The sequence below is a fragment of the Gopherus flavomarginatus genome, chromosome 12, assembly GCF_025201925.1.
Source record: "Gopherus flavomarginatus isolate rGopFla2 chromosome 12, rGopFla2.mat.asm, whole genome shotgun sequence".
NCBI classification, from domain to species: Eukaryota; Metazoa; Chordata; order Testudines; family Testudinidae; genus Gopherus; species Gopherus flavomarginatus.
This window is the reverse complement of record NC_066628.1, coordinates 5,534,778-5,558,960: the sequence shown is the minus strand read 5'-3', so window position 1 is coordinate 5,558,960 and position 24,183 is coordinate 5,534,778. Positions and strand designations below refer to the sequence as shown.

General features: G+C 51.6%; 2 protein-coding genes across 2 annotated transcripts; one reads left to right on the top strand and one right to left on the bottom strand.

Moving 5' to 3' along the window:
• Positions 1 to 216: 216 nt before the first annotated feature.
• On the bottom strand, positions 217 to 3,555 carry LOC127032355 (protein S100-A16-like). Its single transcript, XM_050919568.1, has 4 exons — positions 3,460 to 3,555; positions 2,487 to 2,559; positions 1,508 to 1,677; positions 217 to 895 (listed from the first exon to the last, which is right to left on the bottom strand). The coding sequence occupies exons 2-4, from the start codon at positions 2,527 to 2,529 to the stop codon at positions 755 to 757; spliced, it is 354 nt and encodes a 117-aa protein (XP_050775525.1). The 5' UTR covers positions 2,530 to 2,559; positions 3,460 to 3,555; the 3' UTR covers positions 217 to 754.
• A 6,471-nt stretch (positions 3,556 to 10,026) lies between these two features.
• LOC127032327 (uncharacterized) lies at positions 10,027 to 22,154 on the top strand. The gene is made up of 4 exons (XM_050919538.1): positions 10,027 to 10,255; positions 19,871 to 20,257; positions 20,608 to 20,708; positions 21,607 to 22,154. Exons 1-4 carry the CDS (start codon positions 10,222 to 10,224, stop codon positions 21,736 to 21,738), a joined length of 654 nt encoding a protein of 217 aa, XP_050775495.1. The 5' UTR covers positions 10,027 to 10,221; the 3' UTR covers positions 21,739 to 22,154.
• The last annotated feature ends 2,029 nt before the right edge of the window (positions 22,155 to 24,183 follow it).

Sequence of the window (24,183 nt, the reverse complement as noted above, 5' to 3'; positions counted from 1 at the left end):
GGATGCCAGGGCGTAGGACAGAGGGATGCCAGGGCGGCTGAGAAAGTCCCAGATCTTGGCCTGTCTGAGTCCCTCCTGCAGTGTGACAATGATGTGCCAAGCCTGGGAGCACCCCACTGCCCTCTGCTGGCTGTGCGCTGTACGTCGTGTCCACGCTTCGGAACCGACCAGTCCAATCCAGGCTGCAGTAAGAACAGAGAAGCACCGGAGCGCAGAGCAGACTCTTTATTCAAGCCATGTTACCAAGTGATAGCAGGGTGGCGCTGGGAGGGCAGGCCGTAGGGGGTGGGGGAGAGATCCCAGCAACAGGGCAGGGATCGGCGGGGGAGCCCAGCAGCTGGAGAGATGGGTGGGGTGGGCGTCCCATGCCAGGGCTGGAGGGGGGGCATGGAATGGTGAGGGATCCTGGCAGCAGGGGAGGAGGGTGACATGGGGAGCATAGGCCAGGATGGATTCGGGGTGTACAGGGTGAATCCCAGCAGTGGGGGAGTTGGGCAGCACTGGGGAGAGATGGGCAGCATGGAGAGAAAAGGCCGAGGGGTGATCAGGATGGGATCCTGGTGAGGAGGGGCGGGGGCCGCATGAGATGTGCAGGGTGGGGGTGGGGAGATCCCAGCAGGCAGATTAAGGTCACTGGGTTTCCAAGGGAGAGGGAGGTGCAGGTTTGCTTTGAGTCTTTAAGGCAAAGGATTTGGAGGCCTTTCCCGATGCGGCGCATGCCTCAGTTTCCCCACCAGATGCAACCCCCCAGTCACTACTCATTATAATCACGGCGCCGGATCACTTGGCAAATCCAGGCGATGAGTTGCCAGTACTCGTCGAAGGAGATTTTCTGATCTTTGTTGGCATCTAACTTCTCAAAGGTGCGCATCACGGCTGCCTCGACCTCTGTGTTCTAAAACACACCAAAGAAACAGAGAGTCAGCGCTCGGGGCAGGGTCTGACATGTAGATCAGTAACAGGCTCTACTGCTGGGATGGATGCAATACCATCCCCTGCTGGAGGGGATTGGCCTAGCAGGGCTCCCCCCCCACACACAGACGTGTGTATAAAGGAGAGGTAAGATACAAGCTCGAAGCCCATTGGCAGAGCTGTGAGGGCTGTGGGGAGCCAGAGATGGCATAGCAGGGATCAGTGGGTCAGGATTTAGTGGCACTGGCAGAACTGTGGGGAGGGGAGCCAAGTTCTGGGTTAGCAGGGGGCTGTGGGTTGGGATTGATGGGCTCTGGAGGAGTTCTGGGGGTGGGGGAGCCAGGGTTGGGTTAGCAGGGGGCTGTGGGTCAGGAACGATGAGCTCCAGGGGAGTTCTGGAGGTGAGGGAGCCAGGGCTGGGTTAGCAGGGGCTGCAAATTGGGATTGAGAGACACAGGCAGAGCCGGGGCGAGGCCCAGAACTGGGATAGCAGGAGGCTGGAGGGAAGGGCTAAGAGGTATCAGCAGATCCTCTTTGCTAGCAGTCAGTGGTTGATGACTCTGGTTGCCTTGGGGTGCCAGTTGCCGGGTCTCACCGTGAGCTGATGGCTCAACTCGTTGCTGAGCAGGTTCTGGAAAGCCTCCTGGTCCAGTGCCTTTGCTCCAGGCGGTCCCTTGGCGTATCTGTAGAAGCTGTCCACAATAACACACAGGCCGTGTTCCAGCTCAGACCCCTCCTTGGCCGTCTCAGCCGGCTTCCTTCCACCTCCAAAGTAAAGGTAGACCATGTCAGTATGGGCCCACAAGCCCCAGAGACCTCAGCTAGAAAGGCTGGGGAGTACCTGCTGCTGGGGCCACCAGACCTGCTGCAGGCTGGGGGAGGAATGGATGAGGGGTGTGTGTGTGTGTGTGGGTGGGGGCTAGATGGGGCCCAGTTCTGCTATGATGATGGTTGAGTGTCACTTTGTGATTAAAGGTCAGTGACTCCAAGTGCTCTAACATTGACCTGTGAACTCAGATTGTCTTGCCATTTTCCCACCCAGCTCCATATCTGAACCTTCATCTCCCTAGGCCTCAGTAACCCAGCTGTAAAACGGGGAAAACAGACCTACCCTTGTCTAGTTAGATGGTAAACTCCTTGGGGCAGTGACTCTCTCACTGTGTGTCTGTGCAGCACCCAGCACAACGGGGCCCTGATCTCAGCTGGGGCAGGGACTGTCTCTCCCTGTGTGTCTGTGCAGCACCCGGAACAACAGGACCCTGATCTCAGCTGGGGTGGGGCCAGTCTCCTCTGTGTGTCTGTGCAGCGCCTGGCACAATGGGATCCTGATCTCAGTTGGGTCACTTAGCTGTTTCTCTAATACAAATATAATAGCAAGTGGCAGCTGAGGGTGTCAGCAGTTGATGGATTCTGGGTAAGTCTGATGGATTCAGGGGGGAAGGTGCCAAGAAAATGTTGCATTACACTGAAGAGAGACCCTAGGACATGGGCTGTTATTATTGGCTGATGTCGTGAAGGCTCCGTGCACAACCAGGGCACAGAATGGTCAGATTCGTTAATGACGCATCTCTTACCGCTCCTCTCCCCGGACGGCTCTGGCTGCAAACTCTGTCCCATGGGCCTGTTGGGGAAAGTGCTCCTGGGTTGCTAGAGAGACCAGAATTGGCAGTGAGTGAACACCATGACGATTGCTCAGCAAAGAGCTCTCCACTGCTACCAAGTCAGGGCGGGGATGGAACGGGAATAGGGTGACCAGACAGCAAATGTGAAAAATTGGGATGGGGTGGGGGGTAATAGGCACCTATATAAGACAAAACCCCAAATATCAGGACTATCCCTATAAAATTGGGACATCTGGTCACCCTAAACAGGAAAGAGAGGCGCAGCAGGGCTGAATTTCAATGGGAGGGGATCGGTCACTGATTAGACAGTACCAGATGGGCATCCCCTTCCCCGGCAAGTTACGAGAGACCAAGGGCTGGAGCCCCGTTCAAATCCCATTTGCACCCCAATGCAGGTGCACGGGATGGCTAGACAAGGTGCATCATTCATAGCCCATGGGAAGGCTGGAAGGATTTGTTCCCAGAGAGATTTCCAACTCTGGGCCCCTAGCCTGTCTCTGCTGGCATGTGAAGCAGGGTCGCGTTCTCCAGGCCAGCTCTGATGCCAAGAAACCAGCCATGGTCACGCAGAGATTACGAGGATGTCTCCGCTGCAGTCAAACCCCAGGGGCTGGGCCATGGCTGATGACTCTGGCTAGGGCTGCGAAATTACAGAATTGCCGGGTGGCTGCTGGGGCGCAGCAGGGGGAGGGGCTCAGAGCCCGGGATCCAGAGTGAGCCGGAGCGTCTGCACTGCAGTTGATCAGCCCCACGAGCCTGCGGCCGCTGACAGGTCTCTCTGGGCCAGGGTCTGGGCTAGACGCTGGCAGTGCTCAAAGGGCTGGGAAAATAGGCTCTGACTCTTTCCACTGTCAGCAAACTGCCCAGGGTGACTGGGGTCCCAGTTGGGCTGGGAAATTTAAAGCCGAGCAGGATGCTCACTCACCTGGGTGGGGGCTGCTGCTTCCAGGGACCAGGAAAGCCCAAGATTCGAGCAGGCCACAAACAAAGGCCGGGTGTGAGGCAGGGCGCCGGGGGCTATTTCTGGGACGGTGCCTCATCTGGGACAAGACAGCTGGTCATGGATTGGCAGGTGGCAGGGTGACGGGGACTGGGCTGCCGGGGAGGAATCTGGGCACGGACACAGGAACGGAGATGGAGGCCTGCTCTGACACAGCTAAAGCCAGGGGACAGGGGGGTTGATTCGAACCCTGCCTGCCTAGCCAGTCCATGATTGGTGACAGCAGGAACAGAGCTCAGGAATGAAGGGAAGCCTACTGGGACCCAAGCGGAGCCAGAGGGACTCCTTAATCACAACTGAGCCTCTGGGGGTTTGTCTACACTGCATTGTAAACCTGGGTCTGTGGGATCCGGACTGGAGCATTCACACTGTATTATAAACCCGGATCTGGTCTGTGGGTCCCGGCCTTGTGGACATAGTGTTTCCAAGTCTGTGATTGCAGCGTGAACCTGGGCTGACAACTGCTGGCTCCAGGTCTTACAGCCATGCTAGCCGGTCCATACTGCACCACACACACCTTCTGACTCTGGTCTGTGACTTGCACTGTGTCCACACTGAAAAAACGACAGGGGCTCAGACACTCTTGAATAAAGACTGACAGGATGGCGGACTTTATCCTGGGAAGCAGCAACAGTTAATGGTGGCAGTTGATGAGCTGGACATGAGCTCCCAATGCGATGCTGTGAGCAGATGAGCTAATGTGCCCCGGGGATGTATAAACGGGATCTCGAGTAGGAGCCAGGAGGTTATTTTACCTCTGGATTTCACCCTGCTGCGACCGTGGCTGGGATTCTATCCTGGTGCCAGAAGGATGTTGATAAATTGCAGAGGGCTCAGAGAAGAGCCACTAGAAGGATTAAAGGATTTGAAAACCTGCCATCTAGTGATAGACTCTGGGAGCTCAAACTACTTAGCTTAACAAAGAGAAGGTGAAGGAGAGAGTTGATCACAGTCTGGGTATGGCTACACTTACAGCTGTACAGCGCTGGGAGTTACAGCTGTCTTCGTACAGCTGTGTAGGGAAAGCGCTGCAGTGTGGCCACACTGACTGCTACCAGCGCTGCAGTGTGGCCACATTTGCAGCGCTGTTGGAAGTGGCTGAACAGGCATTCTGGGATACCTCCGAATACCTCTGGAGGCCAATTACAGCGCTTTTGGTGGCCACACAGGCGGAGCAGCACTGCATCACCAGCGCTGCAATCGTTATACCCCAGGCAGAGCAGGAGTACAGCCAGCGCTGCAGCCAGGGAGATGCAGGGCTGTATGTGCCTTGCAAGTGTGGACGGTGAGTAAGTTGCAGCGCTGTAAACCCACCACCAGCGCTGCAACTCTCCAGTGTAGCCAAGCCCTCTGTCAGTACCTACATGGGGAACAAATATTTAACAATGGGCTCTTCAATCCAGTCCACCTGAGCCTCATTAACGTCCTCTCCTGGTCTCACAGGGGAAGAGGGAGAGGAAGCTGTAGCAGGGGCTGCAGGGAGCAGGAGGTTCTTGACCAAGGGGCTGGGCCGGAAAGATGGAGCCAGAGGGCAGAGCAGCAGGGCGGGTTGGGCAGGGAAGATGGAGCCAGAGGGCAGAGCAGCAGGGCGGGTTGGGCAGGGAAGATGGAACCAGAGGGCGGAGCAGCAGGGAGGGTAGACTAAGGCAGGCTGGTGGGCTTGTGGGCCGAGTCCCTGGCAGAGTCTGGTCCCCAGGCCGGGGGCAGAGACTGCAGGGGGAGTCAGACACTTTCTCAGCTGAGCCCCACTTGCCTGGGCACACTCGGGTTAGGGGCCCCAGGAGAGTCAGAGCAGGAGCGACGGGGAAAACAATGGCCCGATTTGTCCTTTAATAACAGGAGCCATTTAACCACGTGCTCCAGGCTGTAGCTTTGGGCTCCAGTCCCCCGACTTCTGCAGCAGCCCCAGATGCACTCGCGGCTCCGTCTCTTCCAGGTTCTCGGTCTCGTTGTGAATCTGGGATTCCTGCCACATGGAGACGCCGAGACGCGGCTTTGATGGCTCCCATCATTGCTCTGGCAGGGGTGTTCCCAGCCTCCCTGTCCACCCCCACCCCCGGCTCCATGTGTCCCATCCCCCCACCTCTGTCCTACTCATGTTCGCTGCCCCCCCAGCTTCTCTGGCTCAGTGCTTGGGTCGTTAACTATTTATAGAGGAGACAGTGTCCAAACTTCCCTTCTGTCTCTGGTTACAGCTGAGTCACTAACCCCTGGCACTGCCTGGGGTCTCTCTGCTGAGCCCCTGGCCTGGCCTGGCAGGGGGATCTCTTTAGACAAGCCTTTTTCAGAGGCGGTCGCTCCCATCTCTGGGGCTCCGGTGCCACCACGTGGACATCTCTGGCTCCGACTTCATGGGTAGAAAACCTTTCCCCACCAGGTCATTGCTCTAGCGCGGGTGTTTGCATCTTCTGCTTGGCAGGGGCTGCTGGGTCCCTGCCCAGGATCTAAGCAGGATCCCCCCACCTGTCCCCTTTTAACAACCCGGGAAGAGAAGAGGTGACTTAAACCGCACACCTGCCCTGGCTCTGCAGAGATGCAGGTGACAGCAACACACCAGGGCTGGTCCATAGGTTTTAAGGCCAGATAGGACCATTTGATCAAAGGCCCAGGCTGGGACTGTCAGAGCCGTCCAGTGGCGTTGGGCACCCAACTCCCAGTAAATTTCTGCTCCCTTGGGTCTCCGTGAAGCCCCAGCTGTACCCTGTAATTGCTGCGTTGCGAAAGTGGACGCCCCGGGAGGATGCTCAGTCACCTACCTTGGGGCCCAGCTCCCAGGGGGTGGCCTGGTTGTCTCTGCTTCGGCCGGAGGTTTAATACCGTGTAGCCCTCTTCATCCTCCATTGGCCAAGTGCGCCCCTGGTTTGATTTCCCAGCAGGTGCTCAGAGGGGGGAAAGGAGGCCCCCCACTAACTGCCTTCAGACTCGGTCTGTGCATCTCAGGGCTCCCACCAACACTGACCGTTCTTCAAGGGAAACCACACAGGAAATGCAGGTACCAAGTGCATGTGTGGTCTGAGCTACATCTCTCTCCTCCAATCTCCCTGGACTGTGCTGGAGACCTGCATGGGTTGGACAGAATGGCTTTGAATACAAAAACCCCTCAGCTAGCTATGCTGAACCAGGTTTCAAACTGATGCAAGTTCGCCCTGCGTCCACACTAGTGACCTCCTAAATCGTTTCCACTGCAATGTCCTCTGGGTACTGATCCCGCTCGTCTCAGCTCAGCCCCCAGAAGCGGTGCATTCTGGGAAACTAAGAAACCTCTTCCCCCGCCCCCGAGCATTGAGGGGCAGAGTGGGAGGGGATGTATGGATCTGTATAAATCACTGGCCACGGCATGTTTGGTGTCCCCAGTTGTGCTTGATCTGCAGAGGACGTGGGTCTGTTACAGCCCCCCATACAGCCCCTGGCTCTCTGGTTCACACTGTAGAGAGGCTCAATGCTTTTCGCTCTGAAACTGCCTGGTTCAGTCCCTGCTGGTGCTTATCATACGTGCCCGCCTGCGTTTTCCAATCCTTGAAACATCCTGGATTGTGGGCACCAGAACTGGACGCAGGATCCCGGCAGGAGTCACACCAGGGCCAAAGCCAGAGGTAAAATAACCTCCCAGCTCCTACTCGAGATTCCCATTTATACACCCCAGGATCACATTAGCCCTTTTGTCCACAGTGTCGCCCTGGGAGCTCGTGTTCAGCTGATCATCCACCATGATCCCCAAAGTTCTCTGCCCTTCCGCACTCACGGGCTTTGTGCTCATCGTGTCCTGTAGCACGTGTGAGGGCAGAGTGCTGGTATGTGTGTTAGTGGCAGGCTGGGGCAGGGCTCAAAGAGGGCAGAGTTAAGGTTGTGTTGTGGGGTGGGGATTTTCCCTCTGTGTTTATATATATCAGTGACCTGCTGGAATAGCTGCGTATCACACTGTGTGTTTTTTGACCAGCTCGTGCTGCTACAATCCGGCAGGTCAATAGAGAGGTTTTCGGAATTAGTGCCGGTAGTAGGAAGAATTGCAGCCAGCCACAGAGCTCGCTGGAAATTTTTGTAGTCACTTCAGCAAACACATGAGCATGATCCTGACCCGCGGTCTCTCACAGGAAATTGCCTTTGGTCAAGAAATCGCTTAGCACCTGGCTGGTTGTTCACACCATCAGCATCCTCTGATCCTGCGGGCTAGCTCAGATCGGTGCTTCCAGTCCATGCTGGGTGCTGCCATTTGCTGCTCTCGCCTCCCATTCCCTGGGCTCTGCCTGTGTCCCAAAGACCAGCCTCACCCACTGCTGAGATGGGCAGGGCTGCAGGGGATGGGGGTGGGGATGGGCAAAGGGTAATGACAGGAAGATGCCAAACCAGTGTTGTGTAGCATGAAAGGGCAGGTCATGAAACCCAAGACTGAGGTTGGGCCCCGGGGGAGGAGCCAGTAGCAGCAGAGCAAAAGGTGGTGATGGGAGCTGGCCCTGTGAAGTGGGGTTTGAAGAGGGATCTGAAGGTGGATTGAAAGGCTCCTTTGAGCTCCAGGAGAGAGAGGCCAATCCAGACACTGGGGGCTGCATGAACAAACCCTGTAGGCCCAAGGGGGAGAAGATGAAGGACCAAGGAGGGAGGAGGTGGTGGAGTGGGGTCAGGAGGGACCTTCCCCTGGGGACAGGTTATCCTAGAACTGTGGGGTGTCTTGCTCCTTCCTCTGGTGCTGGCCAGCGTCACAGACAGGAGAGTGGGTAGAGGGACCCTGGGTCTGGCAACCCCTGCAATCCTGTGAGTGCAACGCCATCATATGCCAGCAATGCCCCTCTGCCATGCACATCGGCCAAACTGGACAGTCACTACGGAAAAGGATAAACGGACACAAATCAGATATTAGTAATGGCAATATACAAAAATCTGTAGGAGAACATTTCAGCCTCCCTGGCCACACTATAGCAGACCTTAAAGTGGCCATCCTGCAGCAAAAAAACTTCAGGACCAGACTTCAAAGAGAAACTGCTGAGCTTCAGTTCATCTGCAAATTTGACACCATCAGCTCAGGGTTAAACAAAGACTGTGAATGGCTTGCCAATTACAGAACCAGTTTCTCCTCCCTTGGTTTTCACACCTCAACTGCTAGAACAGGGCCTCATCCTCCCTGATTGAACTACCTCATTATCTCTAGCTTGCCTGCATATATATACCTGCCCTGGAAATTTCCACTACATGCATTTGACGAAGTGGGTATTCACCCACGGAAGCTCATGCTCCAAAACGTCTGTTAGTCTATAAGGTGCCACAGGACTCTTTGCTGCTTTTACAGATCCAGACTAACACGGCTACCCCTCTGATACTTTTGCTGGAAAGTTGCAATGTAACACAACTTTATTCCACTCAGAACTCGCAGAGTCCTAGGTTTTGTGGGACTGTCCCTCTTTGACTCTCAGAATCCTCTGTCCCTAGGGTTGAGGAGCAGTTTGCCCCAGATCCCCCATTTAAGCAGACCCCCAAACCAAGCGGCATAGTGACTCGGTGCACTGGGTCACAGCCTCACTCTAGTCTGGCCCAGACACCCAATCCATCTCCATCTATGGGCCAAATCTTAGTGGAGCTGCAACCCCTGTGTGTCCCCCTTTTGCCAGTTTCAATGCACCACATTCCTGAAGGGCAGATCAGAGACCCTATCCCCAACCAAGCAAACTCTGTCTTCAACCATCCGACCATAAAACCAAGTAAAAACCCAGCACTTAAGAGAAGCGGATTATACAGAAGTATCTGTCCCCCAAGCTGCAGGAAGACGCCTGTACATACATTCTGTATCTATTCCAGCTCACACATGCTCTACACTAAAGGTCTGAATCTCCTCTTGCACTGGTGAGAGTCAGGAGTGACTCCAGAGAAACCAAGGGAGTCTGTAAACTGGTGGGAGAGAAGAATTCAGCCCTACATACTTTGAGGAGCCTCACAGATATCCAGTGTAAAGCAAAGACGAGCCAGGATCCTCCTTGGTTGGGATGCAGGGAGAAGAGGTAAATTTGCTCACACACTCCTTTCCTTCCTGGCCCAGGGAGAAAGAAAAGGCCCCATACCTTGTTCCCCACCTCCCTGAGCCAGATGGCCTGCTGCTCTGGTTCTGGATTGAAGCCAGCACTCCAATAGGGTAAAGCCCCATATCCCATTCCTGAACCCCATAAGCCAGCCAGCCCTCTGCCCTGGGGTCTGATCAGAACTGTCACCCTATATACGGAAAGGCCGAATAGCCTTTCCCCACCCTCCAGTCCCCGCATCCTAAGGGTGAATTGGAGCCAGTGCTCCTGAGAGGGGAAAGGCGCCATATCCCCCGCCCCACCAACCTCTTGTTTGTCTTCTGGAACCTTACATGATTCGTTGATTACTACAGGGACATAGTTTCGCTGTGTCCTGAAATAGCTCATTTCGCATTGGTCACACCCTGTGCTGGGCTTTGGCCGTCCCAGCTCTGAGACCACATCCTCTGGCACTGAGGCCTCGACTGACAATCGCTTTGGGCTGGTTAGTGTCTCAGTGAGGAACTGGGGTGCAGGAGTGGGTGAAGAGAGCTCAGAGACCATCACCCCCTAACGGAACCAAGCCAATCTCCATGTAAAACCCCCCTTGCTCTTCATGGGACAAGGCTGCCGGACAGGAATTGGTATCTGACATTCCAGGGAGAAGCAGGGCTTGCAGCTGAGACTCGCACAGTGTCTAGAAATGATTAAATTGCTACTTCTCTTGGCTTTCGCAGGTGAGTCAAGGGACCTGCTCGTTCAGGGAGGGGAGTTAAATGCAGAGAAATGATCAGTTTCTGCCACCCCTTACGGCTTTTCTGGGGGAGCCCTGGGTGCCTTCCTTATGGGGGGCTGGATGCGCTAACCACAATCCCCATTGTGAGCTGCTGGGACCCAAAGATTTATCATCATGGTTTTGGTCCTGCTCATTCCTGAGCCTCAAAGGTGTTCGGACAAGGCAGCATCCCGGACTCCAGAGCAGCGGCTGGAATGAAAACCCAAGGGGTGAGTGATATTTACAAAGGGGAGCGTAGGCACTACTATGCTGCTGCTAGCTCCTAGGCTCCCTGCTGCTTCGCGGCATCCACACCCCCACATGGGGCGCTCAGGCTGTCTCTACAATTCGTGGGGAGAAGGATGTATTGGATCCACAAAACCAGCGTGCTTGATGGAGAGCTGCCTAAGCCAGCCAGTAGGAACAGCCAAGGACAGGGGTGTGGTCCAAGCCTTGCTCCTCAAAGGGACATAGGTGCCTACTAGTGATTGCCATCAGTTGGGCCCCTAAGCCGGGTCAGCCCTGCTCACATAACTCCACCAGAGGTGATCCCCTTGTTCTATGCCTTAGCTCAGTGGTTTGAGCCCTGAGCCAACATGTGGGACACTCTAGTTCAAATCCCAGCTCTGCCTGATAGAAGCAGTGAGGGGCACCTAGCTCTCCTACATCCCAGTTACATGCCCTGATCTCTGGGTGGGGCAGTCTCAATTACCCCTGCTGGTGCTGTTTCACTTTGCCTAAATAATTAAACATTACTTGCATCAGGCTGGTGGTTAGGGTAGCCACCTGGGAGATCTTGGTTCAAATCCCCAGCTCTAATTATTTAACCAAACTGGAGCAGCTTCAACAGGAGAGAGGGAGAGTGACCCACAGCAGAAGATCCCATGACCGAGCATGTTCATGTGGGAGGTGCAATCCTTGTGCAATATCAGGCAGAGTGGGGTTTTGAACCTGGGTTCAAATGAGGGGTGAATGCTCTAGCCAAAGGACTATATCAGGGGTTGGCAGCCTTTCAGAAGTGCTGTGCCGAGTCTTCATTTATTCACTCTAATTTAAGGCTTTGCGTGCCAGTCATACATTTTAACATTTTTAATAAGTCTCTATAAGTCTAAACTATTGTTGTATGTAAAGTAAATGTTTTGGAAACTTCATTTAAAATTGAATTAAAATGCGGATCTTATCAGTTTAGTGCAGTGGTTCTTAACCTGGGGTGCACACATCCCCTGGGGCAGGGCCGGTGCAAGGATATTTTGTGCCCTAGGCAAAAATTCCATCTTGCACATTGGTTCATTGAGGGGCAAATCCTCAACGAGCCTTTATAGACCGCGGGGCCAGCCGTGCCCAGGGGCTGCTCCCCAGACCAGGTTGCCCTCTCCCTGACCCCTGAACTCCCCTGGAGGGTGCACAGCCCCCCTGCGAGCCCTCCCAACCCAACGCAGGTGGCCCCCACCCCAAGCCCACACACTGGCTTTGCCGGGTTTGGGCTGCTGCAGCAGCTCGGCAGGGAGGAGCCGCCTTCCGGAAGCACCAGAGAGCCAGAGCATCCCACTTGCGGCAGCAGTGAGCCCCAGCTATGGAGGAGCCAGCGTGGTGCAGGGGGGCAGCAGCCCTGCAAAGGCAGCGGTGGCACCGCTAGCGGGGAACAGCTGCGCCCCCACCACCCCTCCTGCCTAGGCTGCGTTCGGCAGTCCCCCGGGGGCGCCTGTAGGCTGCAGTGGATGTGTGCAGGTGCCGGCCCCCTAGTTCCACCCTTGCCTAGGGTTATCCTCTTTCAACAATCAAAACAAAGGGGAGAGCCCTGCCCTAGCCCCCATCCATTCCCTCCCACTTCCCGCCCCTATTGCCCAGGTCAGAACCCCCCACCCCGCTCCTTGTCCCCTGACTGCCCCCTCCTGGAACCCCTGCCCCTAACTGCCCCCCTAGAACTCTACCCCCTACCTGTCCCCTGACTGCCCCAACCCTTATCCACACCCCCCACCCCCAGACAGACCCCCGGGACTCCCCTGCCCCCTGAGGGCCCCCCCCCAGAACTCCCAACTCATCCAACCCTCCCCCAGCTCCCTGATAGTCCCCCACCCGGATTCCCCTTACCATGCCCATGCTGGTCAGACGCTGGCTCCGCATGGAGGCAAAACATGCTTCCGCGCTGCTGTGCACACAGCCCCTTCCCCGCAGAGTGCTGAGGCAGCGGGTGAGGGGAACTGCAGGGGGGGCAGCGGCGGAGGTTCACATTTCTGGGAGCTGCAGAACCTGAGCACAGTGAGGGGGGAGCCAGGGGGCACACCTGTCACCAGTCTGGGGTCCCAGCCTCTGGCCCCGCTTCACTCAGCCGGCCATGCATACTGAGCAGGGCCGGCAGCCGGGACCCCGGCTGGCAGCCACTTGCCAGGCAACATCGGCTCGTGTGCCAAAGGTGGCACGCGTGCCATAGGTTGCCAACCCCGAACCTAATACAAGTACTGTAGTGCAATCTCTTTTTCATGAAGATGGAACTTACAAATATAGACTTATGCCCAAAAAAATCCTGCATTCAAAAATAAAACAATGTGAAATTTTAGACCCTACAAGTCCACTCAGTCCTATTTCTTGTTCAGCCAATCACTCAGACACACAAGATTGTTTAAATAATAATAATAAATATATAATATTTTTACATGTGCAGGAGACAATACTGCCCATTTCTTGATTACAATGTCACCTGAAAGTGAGAACAGGCCTTTGCATGGCACTGTTGTTGACAGCATTGCAAGATATTTATGTGTCAGATGTGCTAAAGATTCATATGTTCCAGCATGCTTCAACCACAATTCCAGAGGAAATGCGTCCATGCTGATGCCGCATTCAATAATGATCCAAAGCAGTGCAGATGGAAGCATGTTCATTTTCACTATCTGAGTCAGATGCCACCAGCAGAAGGTTGATTTTCTTTTTTGGTGGTTTGGGTTCTGTAGTTTCCACATCAGAGCGTTCCTCTTTTAAGACTTCTGACAGCATGCTCCACACCCCATCCCTCTCAGATTTTGGAAGGCACTTCAGATTCTTAAACCTTGGGTCAAGTGATGTAGCTATCTTTAGAAATCTCACATTAGTACCTTCTTTGCATTTTGTCAAATCTGCAGTGAAAGTCTTCTTAAAACGAACAACATGTGCTGGGTCATTGTCCGAGACTGCTATAATATGAAATACGTGGCAGAAGGTGGATAAAACAGAGCAGGATACATATAATTCTCCCCCAAGGAGTTCAGTCACAAATTTTTAACACATTATTTTTTAACATCAGCATGGAAGCATGTCCTCTAGAATGGTGGCCGAAGCATGAAGGGGCATACAAATGTTTAGCATATCTGGCACGTAAATACCTTGCAACGCCGGCAACAACAGTGCCATGCAAATGTCTGTTCTCACTTTCAAGTGACATTGTAAATAAGAAGCAGGCAGCATTATCTCCTGTAAATGTAAACAAACTTGTTTGTCTTAGTGACTGGCTGAACAAGAAGTAGGACTGAGTGGACTTGTAGGCTCTGAAGTTTTACATTGTTTTGTTTTTGAGTGCAGTTATGTAACAAAAAAATCTACATTTGTGAGTTGTGCTTTCACGATGAAGAGATTGCACTACAGTACTTGAATGAGTGAAAAATACTATATCTTTTATCATTTTTACAGTGCAAATATTTGTAATATAAAGTGAGCACTGTACATTTTGCATTCTGTGTTGTAATTGAAATAAAATATATTTGAAAAATGTAGAAAAACATCCAAAATATTTAATAAATTTCAATTGATATTCTATTGTTTAACGGTGCGATTAAAACTGCAATTAATTTTTTGAGTTAATCACGAGTTAACTACGATTATTCGTCAGCCCTAATTACAAGTGATGATGTCTAAAAGTCAGGTTTCGTTCCAAAAGAAATAAAAGATAAAACCGCAAGCTAACATGTAACTTACCAAGCTAGTTGAATTTGAAAGCAAAAGGCTTTGTCTCACCATATACTACAGCAGTTTGTACTAGCAGAAAAGCCTCCCAGATAGGACCACTGCACTCTTAGTTCAATGATGCTTTTTTTTGTCTTTTGAGCATTGTTGCCACTGTGAGCAGAGATGGAAGGAGAGAGAGATGAGGTGGAGGCCACTGTCTCTCATTCTTATATCACTCTCCCCTCTTTGAGAATTACTCCAGCTGGGGTGGAGGCAACAAGCAGTTTCTCTTGTGGACGTGAGGGCTGAACCATTCCTGTGATGAAACGTACATTTCTTATTTACACCTTCCCCCACTGTTGGAGAATGATAGCTTAAGCAGTGATAAATGGGGCCAGTGTGTCTTTTCATCTCTGAAAAATTGGTTTGTGCGTATTACCCAGAATTACAGCGTATTTCAGTAATAATCGTACAGTAGAATCTCATAACTTCACATATAGTGTGGTTATATATATAATATATTTCAACAGGATAATGATGTTCAGTAGATTATGACTGTTCAAATGATATCTCACAAGGCATACTTTGTACAAAATGTATCATAGTCTTGTAAAAGGGGTGAACATAATAGTATAAACCGTCACAGTTTTCTGTGAATGCAAGCTGCCTTACTGCCACTTTAGGCACCTGTAAGTCCCACTGTGACTCCTTCCACCCAACGTGTTGGTTATATAGCCCCACTCCAATGTATCTGTCTCTTCCCTCACCCCAGTTATTCCTCCTTCCCTTCTTCCTACCTCTTTTTGTCTTTTATCAAACAGGCTTTAGAGAGTCAGGATCTAATTTCCCCTCACAACACTGACCCGTCGGCAGCGTGGCAAGTGAAGAAAACTGGGCCACAGCACTTCCATGCTGCTGACAGATTGCCAGGTCCCAGGGTGGCCCAGTAACTTTGAACCAGGCATTCCTCGTAGCGTGAGGTTTTGCACTACTGGCCAGGTCTCCAGCTGGTATGAATCTGCACAGCTTCATTGGCATCAATGGGGCCAGATCCCCGGCTAGTGTAACTCAGATGCTCTACGGGAGTCAGTGGGGATACACCAGGTCACAGCAGCTGAGAACCTGGCCCAACCCTTGTGCTGTACCCTGTGGTTTTCCAGCAACTGAAAGGTTTGATTTGTAAAGCCCTAAAGAGTCGTTAGACACCCAGCTCCCATGGCCTGCCGGTCAGGGTTAGATAGCTAATAGCTAACTGTCACTTCTGCCTTGGAGTAACTCTCCGGAGGTTGCTTTGGGGCAGGCTCCCAGTGAAAACGAAGCTTTGTCCAATTATTTGAGGTTTTACATTAATGGTTCTTTGTTTGGGGGAGAAAAAACAAACAAAACCAGATCCCACATAAAGAGCTCTAAACCCCACTTTGTGTGACTTATAAAGCCCTTTCTAAATCTTAAATCAGGTGTTGTGTGTGTGTGTGTATATATGTGTGTGTGTGTGTGTGTGTGTGTGTGTGAGAGAGAGAACTAGTTCACAGTTGATTTAGGAGTGTGTGTGTGTGTGAGAGAGAGAGAGAGAGAGAACTAGTTCACAGTTGATTTAGGAAAGGTCATTTATGGAGTCACTGCTGATCTCCAACTGTGACTTGACCGCAGTTGTACAGGAACCCCACTGATCCATCCAAGATGGATTTAGCTCTTAATCTCTTCCCAGACATCTGCACCCCTTCATTATTATTTATATTGCAGTACTGTTTAGGATCCATTGTTTTTGCTGCTTTTCTCTGAACTAGCCTCTCAGGCGATCTTCTGCAGAGTCTTTGTAGTCGGGTTGGTCCCAGGGTATTAGAGACAAGGTGGGTGAGGTCATATCTTTTATTGACCAACCTCTGTTGAGGAGAGAGACAAGCTTTCGAGCCACAAAGAGCTCTTCTTCCGGTCGTGTTCTGGCAGGAAATCTGCACAATTCTGGTCTCCTTAGCACTAAGCAATGCAGCGGGCAGAGTTGTAGGACAGAGATCTTTACTGCACATGCACAGAGGCCAGGCTCACTTGTTGAGGTCTGTGCCTGTCTGGTAGCAGCATCTTGCCTTCCTGAGACCCTGGTGTTGAACCATATTTGCTCCGTCCTGAAATCTGACCCTTTATCTCCAGTCCCACCCCTCATTCTACAGTTCTAGAATAGCGGTGCTCCAACCTCACCTCTGGGACAAGATGAAAATACGAACGGTCCAGGTAGTCCAGTACCCCAGCCCCTTCTCTAGTAGTCCCCTATTCCATCTAGCATAATATCCCATTGTCAGTGCCAATCCATAACGCACTAGGCCAGTTGAGCAGTGCTCTACATGGGGCAAAGAGTTTCCTTCCTGACTCACATATTGGACCAGTTTATGACTAGTTTATGCCCTGAAGCATGAGGTTTGACCCCCCCACACACACAGACACACATGTCCCCAGATCTAAATTGCTTGTTACACACATAACAAACAGATCCACTGGGGAAACTGGAGGTGCTGTGATTGTGGGGACATTCTGTCACTTCTCTTGCAATTTTCTACAGGATTCCAATGAATTTCATTACAAATATGAGACATCAAGTGATCTTGTTTTCACAGCCAGGATGATCTGTTTAATCTATGTCGTGGCATGAACCTAGCCTTGCACAAAACTACCTTCAGCCAAAGTACAACAGCAGCAGCAAAGGTGTGAAATCAACCATCCCCCAACCCATGTAGTGAGACATACTGTTAGTAGGTGGTTGTGGTCAGGAAAATGACCGCTAAGTAATATCTGTAATAACATACTCCTCTTACTAGCTCCTGTATTAGGAGTTAGCAACACTTAGTCATGTGGTCTGCTACAGACCGCCTAAGCAAGAAGAAGAGGTAGATGAGGCTTTTTTAAAATAACTAAGAAAATCATCCAAAGCACAGGACTTGGTGGTGATGAGTGACTTCAACTACCCAGACATCTGTTAGGAAAATAACACGACAGGGCACAGATTGTCCAGTAAGTTCTTGGAATGTATTGGAGACAATTGCAGAGGCTGTTCTAGATTTGATTTTGACAAACAGGGAGGAACTGGTTGAGAATTTGAAAGTAGAAGACAGCTTCGGTGAAAGGGATCTTGAAACGGTTGAGCTCATGATTCTAAGGAACGGTAGGAGAGAGAACAGCACAATAAAGACGATGGATTTCAACAAGACAGACTTTAGCAAACTCACGGAGTTGGTAGGTAAGATCCCATGGGAAGCAAGTCTAAGGGGAAAACCAACTGAAGACAGTTGGCAGTTTTTTCAAAGAGACATTATTAAGGGCGCAATGGCAAACTATACTACTGCATAGGAAAGATAGGAAGCATGACAAGAGACCACTATGGCTTAACCAGGAGATCTTCAATTATCTAAAAAGCAAGAAAGAGTCCTACAAAAAGTGGAAACTAGGTCAGATTACAAAGGATGAATATAAACAAATCACACAAGTCTGTAGGGGCAAAATTAGAAAGGCCAAAGCACAAAATGAGATCAAACTAGCTAGAGACACGAAGAGTAACATGTCATCCCTTTGCCTTAGGCTCTACCCCTCAGCTCACATGCGGCCTGCTCCGCTCTCAAACAGCCCTGCTTGATTTTCTTCTGCAGAGCTACTCCCTGCCCTTGCTCAATGGGCCAACCATCCCATAGGCCTCCTGTTTCCACAGGCCTCTCCCCAGGACCTTGCTCTTCTCCATGCAGCAGCTCAAGGCATGATGCTGCCCAGGGTGGGCTGCTTCTTTTATCCTCTATATCCCTCCCCTGACTTCTCAGAAGGCTTTGCTCTCAGCCTCATAGTTCTTCTGGTTACTACAACTTCCAGAATGCCTTGCCAAAATCTGTAAGACTGTCCTTGAGGGGCCAGCACATCTCACTACAGCCCCCTCCTTGGCAGCCTAGAGGCCTGAATGGGCCATGGAGGGGGTTCCCTTCTCAGGCATAGGGCTAGGGTTGCCAGATGTCCAGTTTTCAATGGCTGGTCGAAAAGGGGCCTTGGAGCAGGCTCCAGTCAGCACTGCTGTTAAGTCTGGTCGGCAGTTCCTGGAAGCGGCTGGCATGTCCAGCTCGTAAGCGCAGAGACTAGGGGGCTCTGCATGCTGCCCCCACCCCCAGCACCAGCTCCACAGCTCCCATTAGCTGGGAACTGCCTAGGAGCCACCTGAAGTAAGCACTGCCTACGCCTCCCCCTCACCCCAACCCCCTGCCCCAGCCCTGAGACCTCCCTGCACCCAAATTCCCTCCCAGAGCCAGCACCCCTCCCGCCTCCCACACCCCAATGCCCAGGCCCTATGCCCCCTCCCACACTCCAAACACCTGGGCCCCAGTGCAGAGCCCCCTCCTTCACTCCTAATACCTCATCCCCAGCCCCACCCGAGGGCCCACACCGCCCATCTGGACCCCTCACCCCCCCCGCATGCCAAACCCCTGCCTTAGCCCTGAGCCCCCTCCCGCACCCCAAATCCCTCATTCCCAGCCTCACCCCACAGCCCACACCCCCAGCTGGAGCCCTCACCACCCCCTCAGCCACCAACCCCCCTGCCCCAGCCTGGTGAAAATGAGTGAGGGTGGGGGAGAGCGAGCAACGAACGGAGAGGGGAATGGAGTGAGCAGGATGTGGGGCCTAAGGGAAGGGGCAGGGCAAGGGTGTTCCATTTCCTGCAGTCAGAAAGTTGGCAACCTGCATAAGGCTGGTCTCTCATAGAATCATAGAATCACAGAATATTAGGGTTGGAAGAGACCTCAGGAAGGCATCAAGTGCAATCCCCTACTTAAAGCAGGACCAAGCCCCAACTTAATCATCCCAGCCAGGGCTTTGTCAAGCCTGACCTTAAAAACCTCTAAGGATGGAGATTCCACCACCTCCCTAGGGAACCCAGTGCTTCACCACCCTCCTAGTGAAATAGTGTTTCCTAATATCCAACTTAGACCTCCCCAACTGCAACTTGAGATCATTGCTCCTTGTTCTATCATTTGCCACCACTGAGAACAGCCGAGAGCCATCCTCTTTGGAACCCGCCTTCAGGTAGTTGAAGGCTGCTATCAAATCTCCCCTCACTCTTCTCTTCTGCAGACTAAACAATCCCAGTTCCCTCAGCCTCCCCTCATAAATCATGTGCCCTAACCTCTTAATCATTTTCGTCACCCCCCGACTGGACCCTCTCCAATTTGTTCACATCCTTTCTGTTGTGGGGGACCCAAAACTGGATGCAATACTCCAGATGTGGCCTCAGCAATGTTGCCCCTGGAACACTCACGGGCATGCTGAGGCCCATTGGAAAAGGGTGGGGGGGGGTGAGCGGGGCAGGAATCTCACCTCTCCAGGGAACTGATGTAACCCATTGGGTTGGGGTTATGTGTCATCCCCCTATTCCACATTTCATCCACAGATGCTATGAGTCTGCTACAGTCCATCCTCTGAGCCAGGTTCTTTAGCACAGGAGGGCTCCGGTGCAATCCCTGGTGTCAGCCAAGAGGGCGTCTGTCACAGCTGCCGTGGGGACACACAGAGGCCTCTCAGGCTGATTTAATCCTTGTGTCAGTGTGTGACGCCCCATGCTCTCCCAGGGCAGCTGATCCAGCCTTAAATCCCCTATAACCCTGGGATCCTTCCCTGTTTTTTCTCCCCCACCCAGGTGCCTCATCCAAACTCTCCATAGTCCCCCATGTGGCCCAGGTCCGTGCCAGCTGCAATGCCACAGCCCTGCTGCCCATCTCCATCTGCTCCCTGGACCCGGCTTGGGAATACTTCTACATCTCGTGGGACTTTGCCTCACGGAACCGCCCCATTCTGGTGTTCATAGTGGATCAGTGCCAGGGGGCTGCCCACCGATGGTGGGAGCCCCCCTGCCAGCTCTTGCTTGACGTGGCAAGAGAGTACAAGCAGCGGGCAGACGTGACCCCGCAGAACGGCTCCCTGGTGCTGCAGGGCCTGCGGAATGAAGACACCGGCACCTACCGGGTAACAGTGAAGGGCCCCAATGGAGAGACCTCTGCAGACGTGAACCTGACAGTGACAGATGGTAACACATGTGGGGGAGGAGGGCATTTAGGCTGCGGGATGCGGAATGAATGTGTGGGTAGGGCTCTCAACTGGGAGTCAGGATGCTGGGTTCTATTTGCTAGGTCTGGAAGAGGGGATGGGATCTAGTGGGAGCCAGGACTCCAGGGTTCTCTCCCCAGCTCTGGGAGGGGAGTGGAGTCTAGTGGTTAGAACAGGGCAGCTCCAAGTCAGGACACCTGGGTTCCATTCCAGCTTGGGCATGAGGGAGCTTGGTCTAGTGGGTTGGGGCTGGGAGCCAGGACTCCTGCTCACACCTGTGCTAGAATCTCTCTCTCTCCCTTTCATTGCTGATGCTCCCAATGGCCTTAGTTGCAGCAGGAGCAGCGTGGGAAGGACTCAGTGTTGGCAACTCCGTCCGGCTTGGCTTCAGTGGCCTGGTTCTCTGTCTCCTGGGGCTGATAGTAGCAGAGGTGAGTGATCCCTGGGGCAGCTTTTGTCACTCTGTGGGACAGGCTAGACTGTGGGACGTCACTGGGACTTAGGGGTGGTGAGTGCTGGAGTACATCACAGTGACCAAGGCTTTGTCTATGTAGTGGATGGGACATGTCATTCTGCATGAACTGTGATAGGCTGGGGCCTGATATTGCTGCAGCTGACTGGATGGGAATAGGCTGGAGGGAGGTGGCAGCAATTGCCCCATCCCATCTTTCCCATGAACGGTAGGGGGGGAAGGGGTGCATATCACTCCTGCCCTATTAGCAGGAATAGGACTTGCTCGAGGTGGAGTGTGTGGGTTGGGGGGTTCTAAGCCATAGCCCCTTGCTGGGACACATCTACCCTGTTGCTCCCATAGAAGAGTGTGAGGTGCACATGTACCATCAGTCCCCCTCCTATGATGCCCCACCCTCTCCACACCCCCTCAGTGAGTGGAGGCAATGCATTATTGAGGGGGAGGAATAGTTCAGTGGTTTGAGCATCGGCCTGCTAAACCCAGGGGAGTGGACTAGATGACCTCCTGAGGTCCCTTCCAACCCTGATATTCTATGAGTCTAGGCCTTAGCCATGGTGCATTATGGGAGATGTGGTCCAGTTGAGGAGGTCAGCCCATAGAGGAGAAAGGGGACTTGACATGACTAAACAACTCCCAGGAGGCCTGTGGCAGCAGCATTTCCAAATTAAAATAGTGTTTTTTATGGACTTTCACTTTTTTTACTAAAAAAAATGAAAATTTTCTGCGCAAAGCAGCCACTTTTTGAAAATAAAGTTGAAACCCCCAATTGTCGGTTGAAAGGCAGTTTTGATGTACAATTTTTGACCACCCGGCCTTTAACCCCTGCCCTGTTTGAAGATTGTTTTTCTCTTTCCCAGTTTGTATCCAGTTACCAGCACACACTGAGACACCAGGACATGCATGAGCATTCACTCAGGAAGGAACCCCTTCATCCTGGCCCCCTTCCTCACATGTTTGATGGGGGATGCTGCAGTGAGCCAGTACTGTAAGAGAGGGAGTGATTCCCTGCTGACCCACTCAGGGGTGAAGTTTCCAGCATAAACATTGACTGCCTCCTTAGTTTGGCTTGATCACAACTGTAAATAGCACCCCCAGTTATAAACCCAGGCCCTGCTTAAAAAATCTAACTGGCTGGTTCACACAACAGTGAGTTCCATGTCTACCTTCAAGAAATGCTGTTTCCAGGCAGTAGTTTAAGAGGAGGCCAATGCCAAGTGCTTTTGAAAACACTACGCTAAGGCCTTGTGTTGACTAGGATATAAGGTGTGATGTTCGCTAACTAGCACATGCTAGTAGCCCTGTGTAGACATGCCAATGTGCCTTTTACAGGTGTGACAACAGTTGAATTAAAACTTCTTTGCACAGGATCGTTCCCCGAGTATAAGCTAAGGTGTGAGTTTAAACCAATTTACTGATATAACTCCTGTGTAGACACTCTTATTTTGGAATAAGCGAGTTATAGTTACACTAGCATATCAGTGGCCTTGTCTACATGGGCAAATTAAAGCACTCTAACTTGCTCGCTCATGGATGTGAAAAATCTCACCCTGGTCAGTAGTTTATTATATATATATATATATATATTTTTAAATGGGTCCATTTTGAAAGAAAGGCAACTTCAACATTTTTCACAAAGAAGTTTTCTCTTTTTCAAACAGCTCTGATTCATACTCAAGTAGACATGATTTCATCAATATTTCTTTTGTCATGGAGAAAAGAACTGACACATTGTAAAACATTTTATTTTGGAGTTCATTCTTCATATTCAGGGCAGGCTCCAGGCACCAGTCAAGCAAGCTCGTGTTTGGGGTGGCATATTCTAGGGGGTGGCATTCCGCCCAAACCTAGGGTGGCACAGCAGGTTTTTTGGTGTTTATTTTGGTTCCCCAATCCAGCCGCCCTGTAGAGGGTGAAGGAGGGGAGTGCCCTGCAGCAAACTCGGCAGGGCAGCCCACGTCCTTCTCTCCCCACTGACTGGAGCAGCGCGGAGCCCTCCCAGCAGGCAGCGCAGCAGTCAGGGCAGCGGGGTGAGTGCCCCGCTGAAGCCCTGGCCACCCCTCTTCTCTCTCTCCCCCCGCTCCCTCCCTCTCACCCCCCACTAGACTGGGCGTGCACTCTGCTGCCCAGGGAGTCCCCCTGCATCCTGGCTCCAGCCGCCCTGTAGGGTTTTTTTGTTTTATTTTTTCTCCCTGCTTTGCCGCTCCGGCCGTGCCGGGTTTTTTTTTCTCGCTTGGGGCGGCAAAAAAGCCAGAGCCGGCCCTGTTCATATTGCAAATATATATGTTTGGCTGCTGGCTTGAGAGTCAGGGAAACAAACATTTGTTTAAATGCAACAGAAAAATGTAACAAATAGTTTATTGAAATTGCAGAAAAGTAGGATTTAAAAGTAATACAGTTAGAAAAGAGAGAATGAACACAAAGTGCAATAACTTATGGACAAAATATATTAAATATAGCACCAAGAATACATCCATTTGTCACATCAAAACAGTGTCATGGTTGTTGTTTTTTTAAAAATTGTATAGCGTAAATGGCAGACCAGACATTAATTTAACAAAATACTGTTCCGGATAGAAACTCATTTCAGTAGTACTGTGGATACCGTTGGAAAATAGGTTTCTGGATTAAAAAAAAATTTATTCAATTGTATAAAATCCATAAGTCTTAAAAAATGTGTTCTGAAGAACAATAGTTTTTAGCATGTCAGTAGATTTGTTAATACTGAATAACAAGGAATATCTGGCTCTTATATAGCATTTTATCATCAGTTGATCTCAAACATTTCACAGAGGAGGTCAGCATTTTACAGATGGGGAAACGGAAGCACAGAGCTGGTGAATTTCCTGGCAATGCAAGGTGATAGGTCTCTTACTGTAGTTTGCTGATTGGATTTAATTGATTTGGAAAGTCTGAGGCATTTTAGTTCACAGAAACCGTACAAGACTGAAATAAGGGTTGAGTTAGAGCAATTCACAGTGCAATGTACCTCTTACGAGTGCACAGTGATACGTCTCAGCTATATATCGCTGCCCTGTGGCTGGAATTAGAACTGCTCACCTGTGTGTCTTTAAAGCCCATAGAGCTAATACATAACGAAGATTGTCTTTTAGCTTAAATGGTCACAGTCTGTGCATTTGGGAGAGAAGAATGCAAGTTCTGCTCCCTCTGTCACCTCCAAGTTTTGGTCAGCTACGGCATGCAGTCTCGTTCCAACCAGGAAAGGCTGAGGCCTGAGGTAGACACTTAGACCTGTGTCAAAGACTGTTTTACATGTGCTTGTCAGCACACTGCTTTCTTATCCACAAGAGAAAGGTTGTTGCTTGATTGGTGGCAATGCTGGAGTTACAGTACAAAGATGATTATTCCTATTATGCCCATGACTGGTGAGCAATACTACAGCGGTTTAATGCTCCAAGACAAACACTGACCACAAA

Excerpts from the sequence above, each read along its gene's own strand:
- LOC127032327 (XM_050919538.1), top strand. The coding sequence starts at position 10,222 with ATGATTAAATTGCTACTTCTCTTGGCTTTCGCAG. Across the intron at positions 10,256-19,870 it reads ACTTCTCTTGGCTTTCGCAG|GTGCCTCATCCAAACTCTCC; the intron begins GTGAGTCAAGGG and ends TCCCCCACCCAG. Across the intron at positions 20,709-21,606 it reads TGGGGCTGATAGTAGCAGAG|TTTGTATCCAGTTACCAGCA; the intron begins GTGAGTGATCCC and ends TCTCTTTCCCAG.
- LOC127032355 (XM_050919568.1), bottom strand. The coding sequence starts at position 2,529 with ATGGGACAGAGTTTGCAGCCAGAGCCGTCCGGGGAGAGGAGCG. Across the intron at positions 1,678-2,486 it reads GCCGTCCGGGGAGAGGAGCG|GTGGAAGGAAGCCGGCTGAG; the intron begins GTAAGAGATGCG and ends TTTACTTTGGAG. Across the intron at positions 896-1,507 it reads AGTTGAGCCATCAGCTCACG|AACACAGAGGTCGAGGCAGC; the intron begins GTGAGACCCGGC and ends GGTGTGTTTTAG.